The sequence below is a fragment of the Ranitomeya variabilis genome, chromosome 1 (genome assembly GCF_051348905.1).
Source record: "Ranitomeya variabilis isolate aRanVar5 chromosome 1, aRanVar5.hap1, whole genome shotgun sequence".
Lineage (NCBI taxonomy): Eukaryota > Metazoa > Chordata > Amphibia > Anura > Dendrobatidae > Ranitomeya > Ranitomeya variabilis.
This window is the reverse complement of record NC_135232.1, coordinates 428,512,046-428,525,260: the sequence shown is the minus strand read 5'-3', so window position 1 is coordinate 428,525,260 and position 13,215 is coordinate 428,512,046. Positions and strand designations below refer to the sequence as shown.

Below are 13,215 nucleotides of genomic sequence, written 5' to 3'. Positions count from 1 at the left end.
TTCTTGGCATCACATACTTGCTATAGTGCCCCCTGCAGGGCTTTTCTAATGTATCCAGCGCCGGCAAGAAGAAGCTGCTTGTAGATACTTAATAAAGCAGCACTGGACACATTATATGCTCCAAGATGCAGTGAAAGGATTATCTGGGTTGGCATAAGAGGTATGGAACTACTATCAAGACATAATAATTACAAATTTTACGATCCAACAGCAATGAGACGATTGTGTGATAATCCTCTTAATGCTTCTAATAAGCCGTGTACTGATTAAATTGGTTCTCTGGGCATTAATATTGACTACATCTCCGTAAAATAGATTATAAATATGGGATCGGCACTCCCGCCGATCATCTGTAATTAATTAGCTCTGGTGGCAAGATGTATACATTGAATGGAGACTAGCAGCACAGATTCACTCAATGTGCAGAGTACTAGTGATGAGTGAGTATACTCGTTGCTTGGGTTTTCCAGAGCACGCTCGGGTGGTCTCCGAGTATTTGTGACTGTTCAGAGATTTAGTTTTCATCACCTCAGCTGAATGATTTACAGCTACTAGCCAGCCTGAGTACATGTGGGGGTTGTCTGGTTGCTAGGGAATCCCCACATGTGTTCAAGCTGTCTATCAGCTGTAAATCATGCAGCTGTGGCAAGGAAAACGAAATCTCCAAGCACCAACAAATACTCGGAGGACCACCCGAGCAACGAGTATATTCGCTCACAGATCGGCTGCTATTTCTCGGTGAACAGTAGCAGCCGCTGGGCATTGAATGGAGTTGTGCAGTCCAGCCTGTTGACATCTGGCCTGAGCAGATATCAGCCGATCGGCAGGGTTGTCATGTGTGAAACCGCCACCTTTCTAGTATTAATGACCTATCCTGAAGCTAGATCATTATTACATGACTGGACAACCCCTTTATTTTTTTAAAATTAAACATATAAAAGAAATGCAAGGTTGCAAATACTTATAGGATAGAAGTGTGCTATGAAAATCTAATACTTGGTGTATAAATCTTAGATTAATAACTCCAATATTCTTCCAGAGAATATTATACTAGTGTACTGCACTTCCTATTTAGCCCGGTGTGCATGCTCATGCAGGAGCCGAGTGCTTTAGTGGGGGGTCTCGGGACCTAGACCTACTAGCCTGCAGGACATTTCAGCACCTATACCATACTGAAATGGGGTATAATGCAGGTACACTTTAATGCATCCTCCCTATACAGGGTGACGCACACGATTAGTGCGTGACTCCTAATCATGAATGGCATAGCAAAGCTAGATTTACAAAAGAAGAGATTCACAAGATACATTCAGTGCAAAAATTTATTTAAGTAAATTTATATTTTAAGGACAAGACAAACTTTCAGCATTCAATCCACAGCATTCAGTGTATTCATGGCATGTTACGGTAAAAAAAAATCTGCTGCAGGGTTTGCCTTTCTCCATGGACTTAGAGAGTATTTAAGAGCAACCTGCAACACTCGCTAACTTTGGCTGGCTCCGTGACAGACATGTATTTCTTAATCTGAGAGTCGACTCCTAGAGACTTGGCTAACTGCACGGCGTTGGAATCTTCACTGACCAGAGTCCCAAGGGCCACGAGAAGTCTGAACGCAGCTTCAAGGTCGTGCACAACTTCCAGAATGGTACTGATCGCGGACAGACACTGGGCTTTCCCTTCCAAGTCTTCTACCCTGTGTAAACAGGTGGCATAGTTGAGGATCAGAGTGGCCAGAGCGATGTGGACGTTCTTATTGGAGACAGATTTGAGTTCCATGGATTTTGTTATTATGGCGTCTCTTTGCGACATCATAAACTTTGCACCTGCCTCATATGAAAAACAATTGCCTAATGTCCGAAGAGCAAGTAGCTGATTGGCCAGTCTGCCAGCCGGCCGCATGATCTGGAAGAGGTAGTTGGTGAACGCTCTCCCCTCTCTTTCACTGCAGAACATTTCATTGACGGTGGGATTCTTGATAGCTAACCGGAGGATGTCTAACGCAGGAAAAACTATATCTGGAGTGGGAAGAAAAGGAGAAATTAGTTTTTTTTATCTGTATAGCCAGCACAACATGAAAAAAATCTATTGTCTGAAACAAACACAGGCAGATTAAAACTATGTGCACACGTAGGAAATGTGGTGCAGAATTTTCTGCACTAAATCTGCATCTCCTGGCAGAATCCGCAGGTGCAGATTTGATGCAGTTTTTGTGCGTTTTTGTTGCAGATTTTGTGCAGATTTTACCAGTGGAGGGGTGCAGAAACGCTGCAGAACTGCACAAAAGAAGCGACATGCACTTCTTTGAAAACTGCAGTGTTTCTGCGCGGGTTTTTCTGCACAGCATTTTTTTTCACATTGATTTCCATTGTACTGTACATCACAGTGCAGATCTGCACTAAATCTGCATTGTGTGCACAGGCCCTAACTATTCCTATGCCTGGCTCCAGCTTTTGTCACTTCCAAACTCCAGTTAAAGGGAACCTGTCAGCAGGCTTGTGCTTAGTAACCTACAGACAGTGTCAGGCTGGCGCCGTTATACTGATTACAATGATACCTTGGTGGATGAAATCCAACTTGTGGTCGATGTTTAATCTTTATTTTCAGTTTTGTGTTAATTATATGCTAGTGCTCCGATACGGCCTGTAGAGTGGGGTCTTCATGTGGTGATCTGATTAGGTATTCACCATCATGGCGTCTGACAGCCCACTGATCCCTCAATGACCTGCTCCCTGGTTTACATAATAAATAAAATTATATATGGTGGAAAAAAACACTGCAGCCTGATTGCATCTGTGTATTTAATTCTTTTCTTTGATGCTATCCATGAATTCATTAAAAAAAAAAAAAAAAAGTTTGAAAATGGCGGTACTGTTTTGCTAGAAAACAAAAAAAAAAAAAAAAAAGAAATGGCCTTCTCCAAGAAGGCGTCCCTGGTGCTTGCGCAGTAGCATCTATTGGATCTGCGGCCGGCGCCATCTTAGTGGAGACTTTTTTTTTCTCTAGCAAGATGGCACCATAGCATCTATCGGCAGTCCGACAGATGCTACTGCGCAGGCGGCGCCATCTTGGGGGAGGATTTTTTTTTCTCTCTAGCAAGATACTGCGCAAGCCGCACTAGCAGCTATCGGCACCATTTTCAAACTGATTTTTTTGGGGGGGAAATCTATGGATACCATCAAAGAAAAGAATTAAATACAGATTATAAACCAATAGTCAGATCAGGGACCTATCGGAAGCCCTACAGATGAATACATAATCAGGACACCACATGAAGACCCCCCACAGGCCGCACCGGAGCACTAGCATATCATTAACTGAAAATTGAAAGTAAAGATTAAACAACCACAAGACTGATTTCATCAACCAAGGTATCATTTTAATCAGTATAATGACGCCGACCTGACACGGTAGCTTACTGAGCACAATCATGCTGACAGGTTCCCTTTAACCTGCTAGCAAAGCCATAAAAATCATTCCTGTACTATTGATATTGCTGTCCAGAAAAAAAATTATGTATGTGTAAATCAAGGTTTCTCGCTTTTTCTTTAGCAACAGGAACAAGGAAAGAGCGCCCATGCACTAATTTTGTGTGCACGCTGATGGGCTCTAGCAGTGTAGTGCACACATGTGAATCAGTTAGGGTACTGTCACACATTGAAATTTCCATCGCTACGACGGTACGATTCGTGACGTTCTAGCGATATCGTTACGATATCGCTGTGTCTGACACGCTACTGCGATCAGACACCCTGCTGAGAATCGTACGTCGTAGCAGATCGTTTGGAACTTTCTTTCGTCGCTTGATCACCCGCTGACATCGCTGGATCGTTGTGTGTGACAGCGATCCAGCGATGTCTTCGCTTGTAACCAGGGTAAACATCGGGTAACTAAGCGCAGGGCCGCGCTTAGTAACCCGATGTTTACCCTGGTTACAAGCGTAAACGTAAAAAAACAAACCGTACATACTCACCCGTCGGTGTCCTTCAGGTCCCTTGCCGTCTGCTTCCTGCTCTGAGTGCCGGCCGGAAAGTGAGAGCAGATCACAGCGGTGCTGCGCTCTGCTCTCACTGTACGGCTGCACTCAGAGCAGGAAGCAGACGGCAAGGGACCTGAAGGACACCGACGGGTGAGCATGTACGGTTTGTTTTTTTACATTTACGCTGGTAACCAGGGTAAACATCGGGTTACTAAGCGCGGCCCTGCGCTTAGTTACCCGATGTTTACCCTGGTTACCCGGGGACTTCGGCATCGCTCCAGCGCCGTGATTGCAACGTGTGACCGCAGTCTACGACGCTGGAGCGATGATTATACGACGCTGCGACGTCACGAATCGTGCCGTCACAGCGATGAAAATTTCAATGTGTGACGGTACCCTTAAGGCAGTGTTTGCTCTGGGCAAGCAAGCACTCAAGCTAAGCAGCCATGCCAAGGGTGCACCAATTTACATATTAAAATAGGTTCTTCTAGGTCATCTCCCCTGCCAGCACTAAGGAGGTCATCCTTCTTATCCTTGGTGGTATAAGAAACAACGAGAGGTTAAAAGGACCCTCCCATCTCCACCCCTCAATGTTTTTCCTGTCCCAGTGAGGATAGGAACAACAAGAAAAGAGCTCCGGCGTATCCCTCCTGGCTGTACCTGGTAGACCCAGCGCGGATCAGGGGGCCCAGCCTTTCCCTTCCCGCTGTCAAGCGGTCTGTGGCCAACAGCCGCCAATGGGGTGGTCCCTCAGACTACCTGCTGAGCGCCGCGAGCCGCTTTTTCCAGTCATCTCTGCGGGCCGGGCAGAGCCATTCCGTGTCGCAGCCAGCGTGCTTTCCACGGTGGAACGCAAGAAGTATCTGGATGCAGCAAAGGGATTCTAGTGGCGCCTCATGATGGGTATCATATATATAGGGTCCTAAATGCCTGTAGGCTGCCCTACTGTATGCTTGGGGTTACTTCTGAACAATGCCAGGGGCACATGAGTAGAAGGGTTAGTGAGATACCCACAGACAGCCCCTTACCCCACACACAGAAACACATGGCATATACTCTGCGTATTCTAGGGGGGGAGCATTCACCTCTGCAACAACTAAAAGGGATGGCAAGAAAGCAGGGAAGTGTAGAAGATGCACCATCTGCAGTACTGAGCTGCCGGATACCTGTCAGAAACATCTATGCGAACCCTGCACCTGAAAGGTCATCAGGGAGGAGAAGTCATCTGCTGTCGGGATATGAGGTCCATTATCAGAGGAGGTCCAGACGCACGCTTCTCAAACAGAGTCTCAGGGTGGTCCCCGTGCCAAGAGGCCAAAGGAGATGGAGTTGACCTCTTAGGAGGATGTGTACTCAGGCGAATCTGACCAGGAAGAGGGGGAAATGACTGCCGACCAGTCAGATGGAGGGAAAAGATACCTTTTCTCCTCTGGGAACACGGACAAACTCCTCAGGGCAGTCAGTAGAACTATGCACGTAGAGGAAATCCAGAAGCCCCTTCTCTATACAGGATAAGATGTTCGGTGGGTTGAGATCCCAGAGGAACAAAGTCTTCCCGGTCAACAACCAGAACCACTCGATGATCATGGAGGACTGGGAAGACGCAGAGAAAAGGCTGGTTTTTCTCCAGAGACTATAACCCCTTTCTGCCCTCGGAAGGAATAGTACGTCCAAGGGCAGAACTCCTGCTTTGATGTGGGCTCCGGCGGTAAGCCCACCTCAAAGCCAGGACATGTCGGCTATATTGAACAGCTGACATGTGCCCGCAATAAGCGCGGGGGAATCGCAATCTGCCTGCACCTATTAACTAGTTAAATTTAACAAGCGCTTCCGGCCATCCGTCAGCTCGGCACACAAAAAATAAAGCCCTCACCCAACACCAGATCACGAAAAAAGGAGACGCTACAGGTATCGAAAAATTGCGCAATTTCATGTAACCTTAAAGAGCTGATAGATCGGAATGTGGATGGTCTCCTTAAGAGAACCTGGGAGACATTAGCAGCAATAATTCGAGCCAACATAGCGGCAACCACAGTCACTCGGTCCATGCACCTATGGGTTGATGACGTAGAGGAACACCTGAAGTCTAAAACCCCCAGAGACGCTATCCTGAAATCCCTTCCCCTTCTAACGCTAGCTACCGGGTTGTTAGATTAGCAGTCAGGAACTAAGCCTTATCTAATGCTGTCCGGCGAGCTATTTGGCTAAAAACATGGTCAGGGGATACGCAGTCCAAAAACAAGCTGTGTTCCATTCCCTTCTAGGGCGTTGCAGTGTTTAGTCCAGATGATATTCTAGAAAAGGCATCAGATAAAAAGAGGGGGTTCTCGGAGGATAAGCCAAACAATTATCAGCCCTTTCGTAGACCCCAACCAGAGGTCAGGCTATAAGGGGAAGGGGAAGTTGGGCAGGTGGAGCTACCCAAAGGAGGATTCTATCTTTGGTTCAGGAAGAAAATGACGCCGTGAGAGTGAGGGGACGGCTAGGACAGTATCTGGAAAGTTGGTAAGGGATCTCAGAAAAATCAGTGGGTGTTGGATAATCTCTTCAGGTTACAGAATAGTTTACGCAGACCGCACCAGGGAGGTTTGTAATAAACTCCCGCCTCCAGTCTTCCACTTCCCCCATGTGGTTGGATGTTCAATATCTCCTGAAGATCAGAGAAATAGTTCTGATGCCCAAGGAAGAAAAGTGCAAAGGCCACAATGCCAGTCTCTTCTCGGTCAAAAAACCTTCGGGATAGAGCCTCACAATAATAAACCTGAAACCTCTAAACCACTGGGTAAAGTACAAAAAGTTCAAAATGGAGTCCCTCAGGTCCACAGTCCCCGATAGACAAAAACGCGGTGATGTGTACCCTAGACCTAAAGAATGTGTACTATCACGCTTCCAACCATGCTTCCTTCCAGCAGTACTTAAGCTTCGCGCCTATCTAAGGAAGCTAGATATCATAGTCCCCTACCTAGACGACTTCCTTATAATAGTCAGCTCCAGGGAACAACTCATGGAGCACTGTTGGACCTAACTGAAAGAAGTCTCTCTCCAGAATGAGGTTCCTGGGGGTTCTCCTAGACTCTCACCTAAGAACACCTTTCTTGCCAGTAGAGAAGCAGATCTCATTAAGGGACAGGATCCGTCAATTCTCATGAAGCCATTGTTCTATAAGGGAGGCAATGAGGATCCCGGGACTAATGACTTCATGCATTCAGTGGAGTCAGTCGGCTCCAGGGGGCCATTCTGGCTTCTCGGGACCAACGCCAACTGTCCCTGGATACTGTGATGCCTCTCTCCGCCTCAGTGAGATCTCTACGCTGGTGGACCATTCTGAAAAACCTCCAGATGGGAGTTCTCTGGGTTCTCTCCCCCTGCGCAGTGATCACCACTGACACAAGTCGACTATGCTGGGGTGGTCATATGGAAGGAAGATATTTCCAAGGAACATGAACTCCAGAGATCCGAGCCAGATCCTCAAATTATAGGGAACTGTGTGCAGTGTGGGAGGTCCTACTCCAGATCCAGTTGGTAGTCAGGAACAGGCATGTGAGAATCCAGTCAGACAACCGTGGCATTTTTACGCCATCAGGGAGGTCCAAGACTTCCCTCTCTGCAACCAACATCTAGCAGGTAAGATCTTTCGGTGTGTGGAGGAGTCAGTGCTATCTGTTTCAGCAGTTCATCTAGAGGGGTCCAAAAACCAGTTGGCAGATTTCCTAAGCTGGCAGAGGTTATCTCCGACTGAGTGGGAGCTGAGCGAGGAGGTGTTCCGCATGCTGTGTCAGCATTGGGGAGTTTCACAGGTAGATCTCTTTGCATCCAGAGAAAACGCAAAGGTTGGAATTTTTCTTTCTAAACCCCCCATACAATTCAGCAGGTGTAGACGCACTATCCCAATCCTGGGGGGGCAACTGACCTTTGCATTCCCTCCTCTCCCGACGATTCCAAGAGTACTGAGGAAAATACAGGAAGAGAGGGCAAAGTTAATTTTGGTAGTGCCATTCTGGCCAAGAAGGAGCTGGTTTCCTCTGCTGAGGAGGATGTCAGTGGAAGAGCCCATCCTGCTTCCACGGATAAAACACCTTCTCCGTCAGGGCACAGTGTTTCACCAGAACACGGACAGTCTGCACCTTTCGCATGGATCCTGAGAGGCAGGTCCTGAGGTTAAGGGGGTTGTCCGATGAGGTGATATCTACCCTTCAGGCAAGTAGAAAGCCTGTAACTTCATCCATACATAACAAGATCTGGAAGCGTTTCTGTATGGAGTGTGGGGGATCCTCGGTGGATACATCGTGCCCTGATATTCCCAGGATTCTAAATTTCCTAGTTTCTGTCCTAGCATAATACCGAAGACTGGGCTATTTCCTCTTCCTCAACAAAGGAGAAACAGATCCTGTGTCCAGCTGTCAAACTACCATATTAACTGGACCAAGTAAGTCTCCAACTACATTGTCTACCTTTGGGGATATTTTTTTTTTTAATACCTGTATTTGGTGCTAAAAAATGTTTGCAATTGGGTCTCATTACAAGTTTTGAAGTGTTTGCCTTCCATAGCCTTCGTACTGCGTGTGTGTTGCTGGCTGCAGAATGAGTTATTTGAGAAACTGTCAGTAAGTCAACTATGAAAGTCTGACAGGAGAGTTTGTAACTCTTATCTGTCTATTGTTGAGCTCCTCTCAGCAGATGTATGACCACTAGTAATGAGTGTGCATGCTCGAATACGGTGTATCTTCGGCGTGCAACAGCCGCAACACATACAGGGATTGTCTAACAAACAGGCAATCCCTGCATGTGTTGAGGCTGTGGAACCCCCACGGGGACTCAAACATATTATTCCAGCAAGCTGAAGACACTAATAGCAGCTCGATCATCACTAATGATCACATGAAAGTAGACTGTGCAGGGAAGCAAGAAGTCTGTAAAAGCCAAACCGTACAAAATTAATGAAACCCAATTGCAAGAGTGTTTAGCTCTAAATGCATGAATTTAAACACAAGCTATCATCAGAAAACGATCTATTGTGTAAATCAGGTTTTGTGTTCAATTTATATATTTTTAATGTGAAATTATTATTATTTTTTTTTTTTACATAATCTGTATTAATAACAAAAAATAAAGTGATGCAATATTCACACTGGCCAAAAAGGCTCTTTTAGACCATTATCTTGCTGTTTCAAGAAACAACACATGCACATAGCCTGAAGTCATATCCTGACCTTATTTTTTGTATTGAATATCTGATGAGCCTGTTTAAATGTCATAATGAAGGGAGGGAGAGCAGGGTCAGCTGTGACATCACTTATTGCAGTTGGTGGATCCTGTCTTATCTATTATTGTAATACTGCCTCTAAGGCCATAGTCACACAACCGTGTATAAACACGTAAAAAATGGTAATGGAAACAGTGTTTTACAATCAGTATGTCTGGTTTTACCATCAGTGTGTCCATTTTTGTCATCAACATGTGATCCGTGTGTCTGGTTTTACCATCAGTGTGTGATCCCCTGTGTCTGGTTTTACCATCAGTGTGTGATCCGTGTGTCTGGATTTACCATCAGTGTGTGATCCCTGTGTCTGGTTTTACCATCAGTGTGTGATCCCTGTGTCTGGTTTTACCATCAGTGTGTGATCTGTGTGTCTGGTTTTACCATCAGTGTGTGATCCCTGTGTCTGGATTTACCTTCAGTGTGTGATCCCTGTGTCTGGTTTTACCATCAGTGTGTGATCTGTGTGTCTGGTTTTACCATCAGTGTGTGATCCGTGTGTCTGGATTTACCATCAGTGTGTGATCCGTGTGTCTGGATTTACCATCAGTGTGTGATCCGTGTCTGGTTTTACCATCAGTGTGTGATCCCTGTGTCTGGTTTTACCATCAGTGTGTGATCCCTGTGTCTGGTTTTACCATCAGTGTGTGATCCCTGTGTCTGGTTTTACCATCAGTGTGTGATCCCTGTGTCTGGTTTTACCATCAGTGTATGATCCCTGTGTCTGGTTTTACCATCAGTGTGTGATCCCTGTGTCTGGTTTTACCATCAGTGTGTGATCCCTGTGTCTGGTTTTACCATCAGTGTGTGATCCCTGTGTCTGGTTTTACCATCAGTGTATGATCCCTGTGTCTGGTTTTACCATCAGTGTGTGATCCCTGTGTCTGGTTTTACCATCAGTGTGTGATCCCTGTGTCTGGTTTTACCATCAGTGTGTGATCCCTGTGTCTGGTTTTACCTTCAGTGTGTGATCCGTGTGTCTGGATTTACCATCAGTGTGTGATCCCTGTGTCTGGTTTTACCATCAGTGTGTGATCCCTGTGTCTGGTTTTACCATCAGTGTGTGATCCCTGTGTCTGGATTTACCATCAGTGTGTGATCCGTGTGTCTGGATTTACCATCAGTGTGTGATCCGTGTGTCTGGATTTACCATCAGTGTGTGATCTGTGTCTGGTTTTACCATCAGTGTGTGATCCCTGTGTCTGGTTTTACCATCAGTGTGTGATCCCTGTGTCTGGTTTTACCATCAGTGTGTGATCCCTGTGTCTGGATTTACCATCAGTGTGTGATCCGTGTGTCTGGATTTACCATCAGTGTGTGATCCGTGTGTCTGGATTTACCATCAGTGTGTGATCCCTGTGTCTGGTTTTACCATCAGTGTGTGATCCATGTGTCTGGATTTACCATCAGTGTGTCTGGATTTACCATCAGTGTGTGATCCGTGTGTCTGGATTTACCTTCAGTGTGTGATCCGTGTGTCTGGATTTACCTTCAGTGTGTGATCCGTGTGTCTGGATTTACCTTCAGTGTGTGATCCGTGTGTCTGGATTTACCTTCAGTGTGTGATCCATGTGTCTGGATTTACCATCAGTGTGTGATCAGTGTGTCTGGATTTACCTTCAGTGTGTGATCCGTGTGTCTGGATTTACCTTCAGTGTGTGATCCGTGTGTCTGGATTTACCTTCAGTGTGTGATCCGTGTGTCTGGATTTACCTTCAGTGTGTGATCCGTGTGTCTGGATTTACCTTCAGTGTGTGATCCCTGTGTCTGGATTTACCATCAGTGTGTGATCCGTGTGTCTGGATTTACCTTCAGTGTGTGATCCGTGTGTCTGGTTTTACCATCAGTGTGTGATCAGTGTGTCTGGATTTACCATCAGTGTGTGATCCGTGTGTCTGGATTTACCTTCAGTGTGTGATCCGTGTGTCTGGATTTACCTTCAGTGTGTGATCCGTGTGTCTGGATTTACCTTCAGTGTGTGATCCGTGTGTCTGGATTTACCATCAGTGTGTGATCCGTGTGTCTGGATTTACCATCAGTGTGTGATCCGTGTGTCTGGATTTACCATCAGTGTGTGATCCGTGTGTCTGGATTTACCTTCAGTGTGTGATCCGTGTGTCTGGATTTACCTTCAGTGTGTGATCCCTGTGTCTGGATTTACCATCAGTGTGTGATCCGTGTGTCTGGATTTACCTTCAGTGTGTGATCCGTGTGTCTGGATTTACCATCAGTGTGTGATCCCTGTGTCTGGATTTACCTTCAGTGTGTGATCCGTGTGTCTGGATTTACCTTCAGTGTGTGATCCGTGTGTCTGGATTTACCTTCAGTGTGTGATCCCTGTGTCTGGATTTACCATCAGTGTGTGATCCCTGTGTCTGGATTTACCTTCAGTGTGTGATCCGTGTGTCTGGATTTACCTTCAGTGTGTGATCCGTGTGTCTGGATTTACCTTCAGTGTGTGATCCCTGTGTCTGGATTTACCATCAGTGTGTGATCCCTGTGTCTGGATTTACCTTCAGTGTGTGATCCCTGTGTCTGGATTTACCATCAGTGTGTGATCCGTGTGTCTGGATTTACCATCAGTGTGTGATCCGTGTGTCTGGATTTACCATCAGTGTGTGATCCGTGTGTCTGGATTTACCTTCAGTGTGTGATCCCTGTGTCTGGATTTACCATCAGTGTGTGATCCCTGTGTCTGGATTTACCTTCAGTGTGTGATCCGTGTGTCTGGATTTACCTTCAGTGTGTGATCCGTGTGTCTGGATTTACCTTCAGTGTGTGATCCGTGTGTCTGGATTTACCATCAGTGTGTGATCCGTGTGTCTGGATTTACCATCAGTGTGTGATCCGTGTGTCTGGATTTACCATCAGTGTGTGATCTGTGTCTGGTTTTACCATCAGTGTGTGATCCCTGTGTCTGGTTTTACCATCAGTGTGTGATCCCTGTGTCTGGTTTTACCATCAGTGTGTGATCCCTGTGTCTGGATTTACCATCAGTGTGTGATCCGTGTCTGGATTTACCATCAGTGTGTGATCCGTGTGTCTGGATTTACCATCAGTGTGTGATCCCTGTGTCTGGTTTTACCATCAGTGTGTGATCCGTGTGTCTGGATTTACCATCAGTGTGTCTGGATTTACCATCAGTGTGTGATCCGTGTGTCTGGATTTACCTTCAGTGTGTGATCCGTGTGTCTGGATTTACCTTCAGTGTGTGATCCGTGTGTCTGGATTTACCTTCAGTGTGTGATCCGTGTGTCTGGATTTACCTTCAGTGTGTGATCCGTGTGTCTGGATTTACCATCAGTGTGTGATCAGTGTGTCTGGATTTACCTTCAGTGTGTGATCCGTGTGTCTGGATTTACCTTCAGTGTGTGATCCGTGTGTCTGGATTTACCTTCAGTGTGTGATCCGTGTGTCTGGATTTACCTTCAGTGTGTGATCCGTGTGTCTGGATTTACCTTCAGTGTGTGATCCCTGTGTCTGGATTTACCATCAGTGTGTGATCCGTGTGTCTGGATTTACCTTCAGTGTGTGATCCGTGTGTCTGGTTTTACCATCAGTGTGTGATCAGTGTGTCTGGATTTACCATCAGTGTGTGATCCGTGTGTCTGGATTTACCTTCAGTGTGTGATCCGTGTGTCTGGATTTACCTTCAGTGTGTGATCCGTGTGTCTGGATTTACCTTCAGTGTGTGATCCGTGTGTCTGGATTTACCATCAGTGTGTGATCCGTGTGTCTGGATTTACCATCAGTGTGTGATCCGTGTGTCTGGATTTACCATCAGTGTGTGATCCGTGTGTCTGGATTTACCTTCAGTGTGTGATCCGTGTGTCTGGATTTACCTTCAGTGTGTGATCCCTGTGTCTGGATTTACCATCAGTGTGTGATCCGTGTGTCTGGATTTACCTTCAGTGTGTGATCCGTGTGTCTGGATTTACCATCAGTGTGTGATCCCTGTGTCTGGATTTACCTTCAGTGTGTG

The 13,215-nt window shown here is 46.2% G+C and overlaps 1 protein-coding gene across 4 annotated transcripts in view; it reads right to left on the bottom strand.

The window, feature by feature from the left end:
* Nucleotides 1-1,308: 1,308 nt before the first annotated feature.
* Nucleotides 1,309-13,215, bottom strand: part of PLAA (phospholipase A2 activating protein) — an 84,544-nt gene continuing 72,637 nt past the window's right edge. For all 4 annotated transcript variants that reach the window (XM_077249278.1, XM_077249276.1, XM_077249275.1 and 1 more), the window contains exon 14: nt 1,309-2,015. In XM_077249278.1, the coding sequence (XP_077105393.1) occupies nt 1,450-2,015 (566 nt within the window). In that variant the 3' untranslated portion in view covers nt 1,309-1,449. The remainder of the gene's footprint in view (nt 2,016-13,215) is intronic.